The 15309-nt window shown below is 33.9% G+C and overlaps 1 protein-coding gene across 50 annotated transcripts in view; it reads left to right on the forward strand.

Moving 5' to 3' along the window:
* Positions 1-13699, forward strand: part of RIMS1 (regulating synaptic membrane exocytosis 1) — a 517655-nt gene extending 503956 nt beyond the window's left edge. For all 50 annotated transcript variants that reach the window (XR_010158065.1, XM_016955814.3, XM_016955798.3 and 47 more), the window contains 5 exons: positions 1542-1680; positions 3627-3739; positions 9154-9255; positions 9859-9998; positions 11395-13699. Coding sequence is in view for 49 of the 50 variants with exons in the window: in XM_016955814.3 (XP_016811303.1) it covers positions 1542-1680; positions 3627-3739; positions 9154-9255; positions 9859-9998; positions 11395-11613 (713 nt within the window). In the remaining variant the exon portion in view is untranslated. The remainder of the gene's footprint in view (positions 1-1541; positions 1681-3626; positions 3740-9153; positions 9256-9858; positions 9999-11394) is intronic.
* The last annotated feature ends 1610 nt before the right edge of the window (positions 13700-15309 follow it).

Below are 15309 nucleotides of genomic sequence, written 5' to 3' on the forward strand. Positions count from 1 at the left end.
TAGAAGAAAGCAAAAGGTCTGAGGCCTGAGGTCTAGGGATTGTCTATTTCTAAAAATCTCAAAGAGGAAAAATCCAGCAGAAGAGACTGAGAAGTAACAACCAATGTCAAAGAAGGAAAAATGGAGAATGTGGATCACAGTAGCCAAGTGAAGAAGCTTGTATAGGTATAAAGAAAAAATAGTTCCCAAATTACTAACCATTGTCTTCCTTGAGTGGTGAAATTATAGGGGGCATTCAATGTTGGCAATTTCTGTAACATTTAAATATTTTGTAACATACATATATTGTCTTTGTAAGCAAAAAGAGCAATAAAAAGGTTAAGAACAATAAGAAATAAAAATTTTAATGAACATACTAAATGTGTAGGAAGGATCAGCATTAAGTTCATATAGCATAACCTGTTATATCTTAGATTAGACAATTTACAAAAGGAATCCAGTGACCAAAAATGAGAGGGAAAAAATGCAGTGTTTCAAATGGCTTATCTAAGAGTGTATTTAGGTACCTGCTTTGTAAAGGTTTTATGTGGATTGAAAAGTTAATGTGTTTATATAGTAGTTATGTATGTAATTATGTATATAGAGCATTTTTCATATATTATTAATGGGTATTATATGATACTATACAGAAACTAAAGCAAAAACCAGAAATTTATATAGGACGTATAGATGTAATAAAGTCTAACAGTTTTCCTAACCTACTGATACTGCTTATACATGTAAGCAAGTAAATATTTTAGAATTTATTTCCGTGCTATGAATAGAATGCTGGTTAGTGCATTTCAAAGTGGCTCAGGAAAATTCCTCTGAGCTTATCAAGAACTGAAATGCAAATGTATGTAATTCCCAGTACAAATGGAGGTGTACACCCCAAACTGCCAGTCAGAACTCATGCAGCTGAGTCAAAAGGCCATGAGATAGCTGTGTAGTCTTTGAATTAAGATAAAACCTGTTACACCTAACTCCATAATCTATATGGAGTATAAATAAGTATAAATATTATATAGTGTATGTTAAAGTGCTGCAAAAATCATCAATTAAAATACTAGTTTCTCTTTATGAGGATTGCTGATACGTGACAGTAAAACTGTGGTATTTTTCATACTGGGTTCCAAATGCACCTTCTCCTTAAAAGAACACGACCTGTCCTTTAGGACTATTCATACACATTTAGTGAATTCCGTATTAGGAGAAACCTATTAGATTGTTCACCATTATCTTTCCACATAACAGTTGGGTGCCAAATTCAGATTTTCATTGAAGTTGTCACCATCAATAATACAATGATTTCATTTTGGCTGATTGAGATTTAGGCAGTCACTGAAACTGTGGCCATGGCATAGCATCCAGTGGTACTCCCCTTAGCCAAGCATACTTTGGCAAGGAGCCTGAATCAAGCAAAGTACTCCCTTAGGTTACTATTTTTCTGATTAAATTTGTAATTATGTGTAAAATTAACTATTGTATTTGCAGGATCAATTGATATTCAGGAGTAAACTGTCTAAATAAAACTTAGAGTTTCTTTTACTCTCTCCTGTCAGAGTCTGGCCACAAAAAGTTAAAAAGTACCATCCAGAGAAGCACAGAAACAGGCATGGCAGCTGAAATGAGAAAGATGGTAAGGCAGCCGAGCCGAGAGTCTACTGACGGCAGCATCAACAGTTACAGCTCTGAGGGCAAGTAAGTGCTGTCAGCACGTCTGCATGGCTGTGGAACCAGGAATTGTGTACTAATCAGTAAGATAACAAAGCCACTGTTACTGTGCAGCTTCTCTATTTAATCAGAAGTTCAACCATCCATTTTAAACCACCCTGATGGCTTATAAGTAAGTACACATGGACACACCTCTACACCTGGTCATTCATACCTTTCAAAGGGTGAAGAAATTCTGAGTCCACATGAACAAATTGATTTCCTCCATCTAGGAAAGCCCAGACTAGTTCCTTACCGGATGTTTAGTGCACAAATGCCACAGGTAATGGACTCTTTCATATGGGAAACTCATAGTCTGTCCCTGTCACCAAAGTCCAAATTAAAATTTATAAGTAAGGAACTGATTTCCCATTTTCTTAATTTTCTCCAAGCTATTTTGGACCCTAAGCTTTTCTAAGTCTAACACTGTCATATATGTAAGTTACATTTTCTTGTTTTTAAAACATTGCTGACTCATTTTTACCTTAGGAAATAATCCAGGGTCTATCAGCTTCATTATTTTTCTGACTAAAATGTTTTAGTTAATTCTGAAAAAATAGAATACGATTTTTAAAAATTTACTCTGTTCGATTCTTTTTCTTTCTTTTTTTTTTTTTTTTACCATTTCATATGGATCCTGCACAAAACCTGCTTCTTCCTATGCTTGAGAATATTTCTGGTAAAATTGACTTTTTACTGAGGTAGTGGATCTTACAAATAAGTAATTAATGTGTTGTTTTGGATTACATGGAGATTCACCACATATAAATTTTCCATAATTATTTGTTCATTACCATTCACATTACTCATATACCAATTTGATATTTCTAATTTCTTGTCTTTACTGGAATTTTTCTATATTGTTTAGAAAATTTAACAGAATTATGCCAAGTTACTGTTTGTGATATTCTTTCCCATTCCTGAAACTAGTTGGTCTCTGTTTGGTCAAATGATTGGCTTGTTATGCATGTTTCCAGTAAGGAATATAAGAACAAAAATCAGCAGGTATGAAAGTTACAGAGATAAACTTACTGACAAAATACCCATATTTGATGAAGTAGCATAAAGTAATATACAAATGAGACTTGAACACATCATTTTCTGATATAAAAAAGTAACAAATAAAATTTGCCTCCATCATAAACCACTTAATCTCTTGGATTTATTTTCATGGTCTCTGGATGGGATTATAATCTGTGTCCCATTTAATTCCCTTGGTTAAAAGAAATAATAGATGTGAAAGCACAATGGAAAGAGTAAGTCTCTATAGAAATATGCTCATTCAAAAAATGCTTATTGAATGCCTATCACATACTGAGCATAGTTGTCATTACCCAGTGATAACTACATCAGTCAACAAGAAGAGAACAGGCACTGCCCTTGTGCAGCTTACATCCTGGGGCTATCAGGAAGTTGTATTATAGGAAGAAATACAGATTTTTTAACCAATTAATTTCCATTGGAACCAAATAAAAGTCTCAAATAATTCATCTTTGAATCAATTAAATGTTTATAAATAAGAACTTGAACATTTATTCAAGAAATTATTGGCCACTTTAAAAATTTAGCATGAATGTTACCTAATGTTCATGAGCAAGTATCTGTGTGAAGTTTATGATATAAAAATTCACATCTTATGTTTTTTTGTCAGCAACACATTTATATAAGGATTTGGAACTTGGTATATTAAAAACTATAACTGAGCCCTCTTGAATAGGGCATTAGGTGTTAAATTGAGAGTTTACACCTTTCCTCAGTCAATGTTAAGCCTCATATGCTTGGCTCAAAGGCAATGCAAAGAATCAATTAAAAAAACAGATTGTCTAAGTAATATTTATGTTTCATGATCATAATTAGTCAAGTGGAAACTAGTGAAAAGAATTCTAGAAGATTTCATGGGTTTTTTCCTTTGGTTTTTATCCTTTTGCTGATAGTTTAATATTTCCTGGAGTGCGACTGGGAGCTGACAGTCAATTCAGTGATTTTCTTGATGGATTGGGACCAGCCCAGCTTGTTGGCCGCCAAACCCTTGCCACCCCTGCAATGGGTAAGAATCATTTTTTTTTTCTACAGGAAAATTGATGTTTTGTGTTTGACAAAGTCATTTAAAATATTTAAAATTGTGTAATAGCAATACAAGTGAGAAGCAACATTTTAGCTACAGTTACTGTTTGCAAACAACTATTCTAATTTCAAGTGCATTTTTCTAATTTGAGATATTATGAAAAAGGAAGTAAAATTAGCCATAAATATTTGAATTACCAGAAACCCTGATATAATAGATGTAAATGTAGGACAAGGGTGGCATTTCACAGCATGGAAGAAAAAAAAAAAAGACTGTTCAGTAAAGTATAGTAACATAACTATTTACCTGTGTGAAAAAATTAATGGAATTCCCTCATGCCTACACAACTTACCAAAAAAGTTAATATTTTAGACTCAACTATAAAAAAGAAAAGGGAAGGTGGAGAAAAACACTAAAAAGTACTGGAGAACACTTAAGTTAATCTGTCTGTAATCTTGCAGTGGGAAAGAACTTCAGCAAAATGCATGAAAATAGATCAGCTTGAAGACACAACATAGTGGAATTTCACAATACTGAGGCTTGATAGAAAATCATGCAAGCCTCCTAAGAGGAAAAATAATTTTACAAAAAAACTATCAAAAATCAGATTCTCGCGGGGCGCTGTGGCTCACGCCTGTAATCCCAGCACTTTGGGAGGCCGAGACAGGTGGATCACAAGGTCAGGAGATCGAGACCATCCTGGCTAACACGGTGAAACCCCCGTCTCTACTAAAAATACAAAAAAAATTAGCTGGGCATAGTGGTGGGCGCCTGTAGTCCCAGCTACTTGGGAGGCTGAGGCAGGAGAATGGTGTGAACCCAGGAGGTGGAGCTTGCAGTGAGCCCAGATCAGGGCACTGCACTCCAGCCTGGGCGACAGAGCGAGACTCCGTCTCCAAGAAAAAAAAAAAATCAGATTCTCATTGAGCTCTTCGTATTTTCATTGGATTCTTCAATATACTGGAAGCCAGAAGACTGTGAGCATTACCTTCAGAATTCGGAGTAACAAGAGATTTCCAACCTAGAATACAAAAGCCAGCCAAACTATCACGTAATTTTGAGGCTAGAGTAGGTATATACTCGGCCCCAAGCAAGGCCTCAAATCATTTTCCTCATTTCTAACATTTCTCAGAAAGCTACTTGAAGATTTACTTTGACCGAATGAACTAAACGACTTTTCAAAATTATGAACTAAAAAAAAAAAAAAAAGATGGAACCAAAAAATAAATGCTTCCTCACAAGGTAAATATGATTGGGATACCCAGGATGATAGCAAAGGAAGAACTAAAGATAGCTGCAGCTAGGTTTCAAAGCAGCATTCAAATTGCATCATGTCAGACTTCATGAGATAAAATCTATAGAATACCTAATGGGTTTGATTTTTATGGAAGAGATAAACAACCAGGAGAAACTAAGATTTGAACTAGTGAGGTCTTCATAAAAATGTAAGCAAATGCTTTTTTAAAAGATACTAATTAAGTGTAGGGAAAAAGAAGGTCTGTCTAAGAAATAAGAAGTAGTTATAATATTCTAGTTCACAAAGTTATGCATAAGGTTACATAGTCAAAATAATATAAATATTAATATTGGGAGAATGGGATGACAGAAATTGTCAAGTATGTAGTAGGGGTAGGAAGGCAGTGAAAGAGATCAAAATTGAAGTCAATAATAATATCTAAAACTGCAAAAAGGAAAATATAAGTATAGTGCTTACAAATAAGGAGGCAAATTCCAGAAAGTAAATCAGATAAAAATATTGAAAATTTTGGAAGCAATAATTTTTGGAAGACAAGAAGTTGAGAGACAGGTAGAAGTTAGTTATGCATAAACATAACAGGTTTTATAGAACAGTTGGGGATATGTGTGTGATTTAAAAAGAAATCTTTAAGAAATATTAAAAGGACAAAAAGAGAACAAAAGACTTCTAGGAACTGAGGTCTAAAACAGAATTATAAAACTAATGAATGTCTAGAACAACAAAGTTGATCAACTGACCAGACAAATAAAGAGAATCCATGCCTGAGAAAATGGAAATGATTCAACTAAGTAAAAATAACTTAGAAATTTTCAGAGATAAAGTATCATATAATCCACAGAGAAAAACACCAAGAGATTATTAAACAAAAAAGAAGTATATATATTTTAAGAAAGAAAGTTAGAGAATGGGAAATATAGTGACTTAAAATTTAAAACTCTGAATGAGCTAAATAGTATACTGAATAAAGCTTAAGATATAATTAGCTACAAGAACTATAGAATACCACCAATAACATGGCTTATTTAAATTAAAAAAAAATCTTTTGTAAGAGAGGAGAATTCAGGATGTAGGAAGAATAAACCAAAAAGCTCAAACTTACTCTAATAGGAGCCTAAAAAGAGAATAGAGAGACAGTTTTTGGAGAAAAATAATGATGCCTGAACTGTTTTAAGAAAAACATAAAACCTGAGAGATTGAAAGAGCACACTGAGTGGTGAACTGAACAATCTGTACAAAACAAACAAACAAGGAAAAGCTTCTTCATGCAATTTCAGGACATCATCTCAAGTCATGAAGAAGAAAAAGAAGATTACCTAAAATAAAAAACATGATGGAGAATTTCATCAGAAAACTCAAATCTTTAAGAGCCCAATAGAAATTATAGAATTGAAAAATAAACTAAACTTAAGAATTCAATGGATGAATTACCAGCAGTTTAGACAGAGTTGAGGAGAGAATTGGTTAATGGTTAATTGGAGGACAGAGCCATAAGAAAGTATCCAGAATTAATTGGACACATAAAATAATGGAAAATATGAATAAGAAGTTATAAGACCGAGCAGAAAAGTGAGGTCTAATATATGTCTAATTAGTCCCAGAATAGAGAAAGAAGGAGTATAGGCCAGAAGCCATTGAAAATATAATGGTTGAGTGAGAATTATTCACGTTTCTAGCATAAAAGAAAAAACAAATATTTAAGGTAATGATATCCCAATTACACTGATTTGATCATAACAAAGTATATGAATGTATTAAATTATCACACATACCTCAAAAATATGTACATATATTATGTACATATTATGTATCAATAAATAAAAAGTAAAATGGAAAATAAAGACAATAAAATGTAACAATAAAAATTATATATATAATTGAAAAATTTTCAGAACTGAAAATAAATATAGTCATACTTTCCAGAGACCCTCATGAACCCCAAGAAAAGCAAATTCAGCAATGCTAAAAATAATATTATCACAACCAAATGGGATTTTTTTTATGAACACATGGTTGGTTTAATATTTGAAAACTAATATAATTGATCACATTGCTGTAATAAAAAAGAAAAAATGACCATCTTAAGTATGCAAAAAAAGTTTGATAAAATTCAGTTTTAATTTATGATAGAAAATTATCAGACTGAAAATAGAGTGGAGTTTACTTATCTGTTAACGTTTCTACAAAACACACGTGCACATCAGATTGTCCAAATTCTTTAAATCTTTCAATATAAGTAGCAAAGACATTCAGAAATATGCATTCTGATACACTACTATTAGAAGCATAATTTGGTGCAGTCACCAATTGGAATAATATGGCAGCATCTAGTAAAAATAAAAATGTAGATGTGCTGTGACCCAGCAATACAACTTCTAATTTACATATCCTCAAGAAACTCTTTGCAGCATTTTTTTGTAGCAGCACCAAATAGGAAAACCAAGACCCCTAATTGGAGAGTAGATAAATAAATATGACATTCATGTAATGGAATATTATAGAGAAATTAAAGGGAATGTCCTAGATCTCAACACATCAACTTGGATGGATATCTAAGAAAATATTACTAAGTGAAGAAGGAAAATTGCTGAATGATACCACTTATACAAATGCTTAGGCTGGACACGGTGGCTCACACCTGTAATCCCAGCACTTTGGGAGGCCAAGGCAGGCAGATCACCGGAGGTCAGGAGTTTGAGACCAGCCTGACCCACATGGCAAAACCCTGTCTCCACTAAAAATACAAAATATAGCCAGGCATGGTGGCACATGCCGGTAGTCCCAGCTACTCAGGAGACTGAGGCAGGAGAATCGCTTGAGCCCAGGAGATGGAGGTTACAGTGAGCCAAGATCACACCACTGCACTCCAACCTGGACGACAGAGGAAGCCTCTGTCTCAAAAAATAAATAAATAAATAAATAAATAAAGCTTAAAATTTGGAAATTTATTTAAGATGGACAGTTGTTAAAAACTATAACCTACCACAAAGAATTTAAGAGTAAATAGAAAGCTGAAAAAACCTGAGTAGAACTATAACTACCAGTATTTAACATTCTACTTACCAAAAAATGGGGAGAATACACCCAGATATTTTCACAGATGAGTTCTAATAAATATGAACTCAAGAGACATGAAAATTATGAAACAAATATTTTCATGAAATAAAAAGGAAGGGACTCATTCTAGTTGCTAATCTAATTTTGTATCAAACTATACATGGGCTACATAGTGCTCCTTAATAATCAAAGAAATGCAAATTAAAATATCGTTTTAACCAGATTGGCAAAAATTAAGCATATTTTTGATACTGATATTAGACATATTGCTAATACCAATGTTAGAGTGTGGGAAGCAGGAAGAGCTATATTTCTGGTGATAGTGCAAACTGGTACAGCCTTTCTGGAGGAGTTGGCAGTATGCATGGAATTTTTGGATGTCCATACTATTAGATATGAAAATTTAAAATCTTGGAATTTTATGTTCAAAAAATAACTGATACAAGAATGCGTACAAGAATTCCTATAAAACTGTTCATTATAACCCTATTTACATACACTGCACTATAAAATAGTTTATGTAAATTACCTTTATTTCCATCAATAGGAGTCTGATTTAATAGGTAATGACATGTCCATGCAGTAGTCCATACAGTCAATAAAATGATGGTGTATGATCATGATTGCTGATAGATAGATAAATAGATAGATAGATAGACAGGCAGAGAGATTGATAGAAGTATAAGAATGCTAGGATATTCACCAAATATTAATGGTGGCTTTCTCTGGATAATGAAAATACATATGGTTACAATTTTTTATTATATACTGGATGAAATAAGAGTAAGAAATCTTATTAAGTACAAGAATTATAGAAATACTTTAGTGTTGTTATAGTCATTTATTAACTAATTTGCAAATCTCATAAGAGGTATTAATACCAGAAAAAATAAGAGAATGGCTTCCAGATTTGATTTGGAAACTGAGAAAGAAAAGTGGATTGTGGAGTGAGGGGTCTAAGTATTAGTTTCTTATCAAAATCATGAAGATAAAAATCTGTAGTCTGTTACGGGCTCTCCTTTTTGTTTTAACTGCACATAACTGCAAAGAAGCTGAAACACATCTTGCTCCTTTCCATTTACAGGTGATATACAAATTGGAATGGAGGACAAAAAGGGCCAATTAGAAGTGGAAGTCATTAGAGCACGAAGCCTCACACAAAAGCCTGGTTCCAAATCTACACCTGGTAAGGAGAAGTATTCCTGAATTTGGTGAAGGGACTATTTAATAGGCAAACAAATAAAAACATTTGCTGCATTTGAATTTCATATGCTCTGTTTTGCATCATCTGATTGATTAAAAAAGCAGTGTTTCTGTGTTCTTTGATGTTATTAAAACGGATTTGGGTTTTCCTTGCACAGTTATTCTTTCAGAAGGTGTTAGGAAGTATGTTATAAAATTTTTTTTAAAGTTTAGTTATGGTCGTTTCTTAGCTTGTGTCAATTATTTTCTTTTTGCACACTTAGAAAGGCAAAAGAAAAAAAGAATATAGTTCTAATCATAAAAAGGGAACAATGAGCTTTAAGATATAAACCTGCATTGTAACCCAAGTAAGTCAAAGTCTTCAAATAACTTTGTATACATTGAGTCAAAATGAGGAAAATGGCAGTAATGGTAACATATAGATTTAAGGAACAGAATTTATGGAGCAATGGAAATTTTAAGTAATTTAAACAGTCAATGGGAAACTTTCAGTAAGCATCTCTAATTCTCTAATAGGGAATTCTCTAATTAAAAAAATAGTTGAATTTAAGGAATAATTTCTATATGTTAATATACCTTTGTTTAGCTCCATATGTCAAAGTATATCTTTTGGAAAATGGGGCCTGTATAGCCAAGAAGAAGACAAGAATTGCACGAAAAACCCTTGATCCTTTGTATCAGCAGTCTCTGGTTTTTGATGAAAGTCCACAGGGTAAAGTTCTTCAGGTCAGTAATAGTTTGTTTGGCTTTTTACATTGAAATGTCTGTTTTATCCATACATCGAAGAGATGGTCAAACACAAAGAGAATAAAATTTGGTAAAGATAAATGTAGGATAATATTCTTGAGTATACAAAATTCAAATGGTTAGTTTATAATATAAATAATATATAATATCAAAAATATTTGGTGGGTCTAATAGAGAACAATTTTATTTTATCTCTCTCTCTTCTTGTCTTTTCTCTCTCTATCCTCTCCTTGTAGCTTTGCCCTGTTCCCAGCCCTCCTCACTCCTCACTAGATAGATAGATAATAAATAGATAGATAATGTCCTCACTAGATAGATAGATGATAGATAGATACAGATATAGCAAACAAAACAATGTTAATAATAGTTGGTTGAGCATTGCTATATACCAAACATGGGGTACAAAGAGGAAGAGGGAGAGGAAAAGAGAAGTGTGCAGACACCAGCAAATATTGAGCCCTGGTGGAGTGCCAGATGCATTTCTAGGTGCTTATATACATTATTTAAATTTTGTAACTAACATGTGCAATAAGTATCATTATCCCCATTTTAAAGATTATGTCTGAGATTCAAGAGGTAAAGTAATTTCACAAAGTTACTCAGTAAATTTTGAAGACATGATTCACCACCAACTCTGCTTGTGTAAAACAGGTGAATGAGTTCAGTTGAGAACCTTTACAGACGACTGAAGTATTAGAAAATAGAACCTGGGAGTATGTGAAATGGAAGGCTTGTCTGACACTAGTAGCCAATAGAAGTTGACCTAGATTGTGGTAATTTTTAATGATCTAATTGAAATATTAATCATCTAAATCAAAATTGGCAGGCAAGTCCTCAAAAGGTACCAGCTCACAATTATTTTTTGACCTACCCCTTCACTAAAAAGACCATAATATGAAAGAAATCAAATGAATACTCTCATTCTTTGTACATACTTTCTGGTACATACATTCCATGGTATACTGAGTTGGATTGCTCATCTTGCCCTCCTAAATTGCACAAATTTTAATTTTTAGATTTTTATGGTCCTGTACATCGCTAATTAGATAGTAGTTACACAAGAAAGGTGTTGCATTCATATAAAAATACTCTTATGTATTTATTTCTTTAACATGGCTTATGTAGATAATACTCCTCATTGACTAGGAACACACAATCCTTCATTCCATCAGACTAAAATTATTGTGAAGTGTCTATGAGCACCTTAAGGTTAGTGTATCTTCTTATCTGTGCCTTCTCCTTGGTGATAGTTGTATTGATTATTCTTTTCCTCTGCTTCACTGACTGGCCCACTTTTACAGCATAGTTGCTTTGAGCCCTTCGAATGTGAAGCAGAGAGAAGTCCAGGTAATGTTGCATTTCTCTATCTCTGCAGGTGATTGTCTGGGGAGACTATGGCAGAATGGACCACAAATGCTTTATGGGTGTGGCTCAGATCTTGTTGGAAGAACTCGACCTGTCCAGCATGGTGATCGGATGGTACAAATTGTTCCCACCGTCCTCACTGGTGGATCCCACACTCACTCCCCTCACCCGGCGGGCTTCCCAGTCATCTCTGGAAAGTTCAACTGGGCCTCCCTGTATTCGATCATAGTGAACTCATACCAGAGTCATTCCAATAAAACTCTACTTTTCAGGATAATAATCTGAACCACATATTTCATGATCGAAAGCATTGTTGGAGACAGACAATCAACTTGTGTTTTGCCTGTAGTAGTTTTTCAATAATATGTCCCAATTGTTATTTAAAACATGGCTTCATATGACAGAACAAGGCAATCTATCAAATTTACAGGAAGAATCAACATGCTGGTGAGAGTCACTGATGCTTCTAACAAATAGAAAAAGAGGAAACTTTAAATCCACGCATACACGTACACACACACATGCACACACACACACACCATATTGAACAAACTGGAAACTCTCACTCTGTGAAAAGTTGTATTCTACACGTTTCTGCACAGACCACAAGCAGTGTTATTTCCCTGATGTTTGAGTTGTTTTGTTCTTTTGTGTGTTTTGTTTATTTGTGTGTTGTTTGTTGGTTTTCGTTTCTTTTTTGTTTTGTTTTCACCACATCTGTTATTTCCACTAGTTTTTTTTGGCTGTGTCATGACAGGCCTCATGATGCTAACAGAGATTCTTCCCTTCTTTTTTCCAAAAGTACCAAAAAAAAGGGCTGAAGTAGTCTCTGTAGCATCTCCCCAAAGTGTTAAACAGCTACATAAGGTGAAGCCAAGGAAGGGTTTCACTAGCTTTCATTTTATAATTATTTAAAGTCTTATGTGTGGATACCCAAGAGACAAAAAGTTATCTTCCAAAATAAATAATCACAGAAGTACTTTTTTAATGAAGAGCCTATCTGTTTGCATTCTAGAAAATTAATTTATGGTTTCCATTGTTTTGCATGGAAGACTTTTAAAGAAGTCAATCTGCAACTAATGCTGGGGACTAAAACTAACTGCATAATTGTACTTTGAAAACACTCCTTGTAATGCCTTTTTCTTCCTGATATTAAAAAAATGCTCATGTGTATAAACCATACTTTGACTTCCCAAAAATGGTGACTAGGAATGGATTTGAGCCTAAGACACTTTGAGCTACGCCCAGGCTTCTCAGCCATGCCTCAGTGTAGACACACCCATCTGCCCTGGAAAGAGCATGGTATGAGCTGTTCAATATTCCACTGGAAATTCCAGTTGAAATATTCTGCACTAAACTATTGTTTTTATTGAATTTTAGTTTACATTTCTTTGAGATTGATGCAAGCACAAAGCTTGATTTTTTAATGCAAAGTATCTTACTTTTTGGGGGGAAAATAAACAAAATGAACTTTCAATTTGCATTTTCATTTAGTTTCTCTTGGCCTTGAATTTCCCTTGTGACATTCTGTACATGTGCTACAAACTGCAGTCTCTGCAGGTGCATTGATATGTTCTCCCTCCTTTTATGAGTCCCTCCACTTTTGTGATTACACAAATAGAGCAGCATGACTTGGAACTGTTCAGAGCTGCATGCACATTTTGTAAAAAAAAAAATTTTAAAAAGAAAAGAAACAAAAGGTTATTTAATAATGTATGTTAGTTCCACATAGGCCAGCTTGTATGTTGCATGTACTTGTACAGTTTGCTTGTTAATTACTATACCGAAATAACCAAGAAATCTAAGCCATCCATTTTTGTTATAGACATTTTGCAGGTTTTAGCCAGACTCAGTCTCTGGGTCTGTGGTGAAATGTCTATAGATGGACTTTATTTTTTACCCTCCGGAAAACGTGATGTAGTACGGACCAAATTCCTTCTAATACATATTTTGGTGTAGATTCCTACTGTGGGGCTGTAACACATGTAGACACTGTGTACACACTAGGTTTTAATTCATAGACATACTGCCTGCACCAAGTGAATTATTTATTATTATTTACACATGCCAGAATTATCTGCCCATCATTCCACAGGGCACAGATTGACCACTGCTCACCATGCTGAGCAGGAGGAACTGAAGCATTGGTGCACTTCTATTAGATTCCGTTCTGTCTTAGTGGCCAAGAATCAACTGATTATAATTGGGTAGTATCTTTCTATTTTGACCACTTGTCTTAACACTCCCCTGTGCTTTTAAATGAAATTCCAATTCATGTATGTAAACATGTTTAATAAAATTTACTTTTCATGTCAGTCAGTAGCCATATGTGTTCTATGTCTTGCCAGATTTCCATTGTGGGTTCTATGGTGCAAAATGGGAGCCAGGCCATGGGAAGGGGAGGCTGGGGTTTGTTGTCTGCTGTGGGCATTTGACTTGACTTGTCACTGCACTATATTATGTCTTAATCGATGGCCCAAAGGGTACTTTGCATCACATACAAGTTTTCACTTCGTCAGCCTGTCTAAGTGAGCACATGACTATACTTCTGAAAAGTGGCATTATTAAAAATAATAAATCTCAGTAAGAATCAAATGGAAGGTTGTTTTCTGCTGCTGTTTGAATGTGCTAATAAAAGAGACAACTCTATTGTCCAATTGCCAAATTATTTCAAGTACGTGACATATCAAAAAATTGATTCCTGCGTCTCTCATCATAGTATATTTCCTCTTTCCATCTTTTTCTTCTGAACCCATGACTAATTTATATAACTTTGGTTTAGAGGATACCAATTTAACAAAAAATAAGCAATACATTTACGCTGAATTATCTTTAATAGAATCTTAGATAATAAAAGTATCTTCAAATATAGATAGATATCCAAAATAATATATTCAAAGAGACATTATTAACTTTTTAGGTTATTTTATTATTTTTTCTTACCTGAAAGTGTGCTCATGTATTTAATAATCATCACCTCTCATGAAACACTTGGTAAGCAAGCACTACTTTCATCTTGCATTGTAGTAAAATAACTTTTGTGATCTAGTCTTGTCTTTCTAAGAGCTCTTAACTTTTTATAGACCATGCTGGCTTTAACTTGTAAAGCAAAGTAAACACAGTTACATCAACATAAAATTTGAGGCAATAAAGAGATTGGAGACATGAATGCATCAGTTATTTATAGTTTTTAAACAGTTGACTGAATTTTACCCTATTAAATCATCCATTTGTTTGGTCTACAAGACACAAGATTATCTGTTAGGCTGGGTCAGTAAGAGGCAAAAACAACTGGTCAGTTCAATTTAAAACAGTCAGATTTAAAGCTGTTTGATGCGCGTGCATTAAGAAAGCTCAGAGCTGGGTGAGGCCAGGAGAAAAGTCTGCCACTGAAACAGGTGATGAGAGTGGGCTTCAGAATTATTGTCTAGACAGAAGGAGAAGAGCAGTAATCTTGCTTCAAACCATATAAAGCTACCCGGTGTTGGGATTTCAGAGCCTACGGTCATGGGAGGAAGGAACCTGAGGAAAGGCAATTTTGCTAAGTCTTCATGGTTTCTTGCTGACTCTGACAACTTATTTCTTGAAATCCCAGCCCCATATGTATCCCAGATAATATATTATCTGATTATACTTAACCAACATTATTAAGAATTTTGTTAAGTACTAGGTATTAAGTACTTAGAATATAAAGTAGCCCTGTATTAAAGTAGCTCCCTGTGTATTGAAAGAGATCATTATATATATAAAGAAATAATTATGATAGCATACAGTAAATCCTCAATGTCATTAAGTTCTGAGAAACTGTGACTTTAAGTAAAATGACATATTAAAAAAACTTTTTTTTTCCTCTGTCAATGTTATCGAGGACCTGCTGTACATTGTTTCACTTAAAATCACAGTTTCCAAGATCAGGTGGTTAAGT

Source organism: Pan troglodytes, chromosome 5, assembly GCF_028858775.2.
Source record: "Pan troglodytes isolate AG18354 chromosome 5, NHGRI_mPanTro3-v2.0_pri, whole genome shotgun sequence".
In the NCBI taxonomy this organism is placed as follows: domain Eukaryota; kingdom Metazoa; phylum Chordata; class Mammalia; order Primates; family Hominidae; genus Pan; species Pan troglodytes.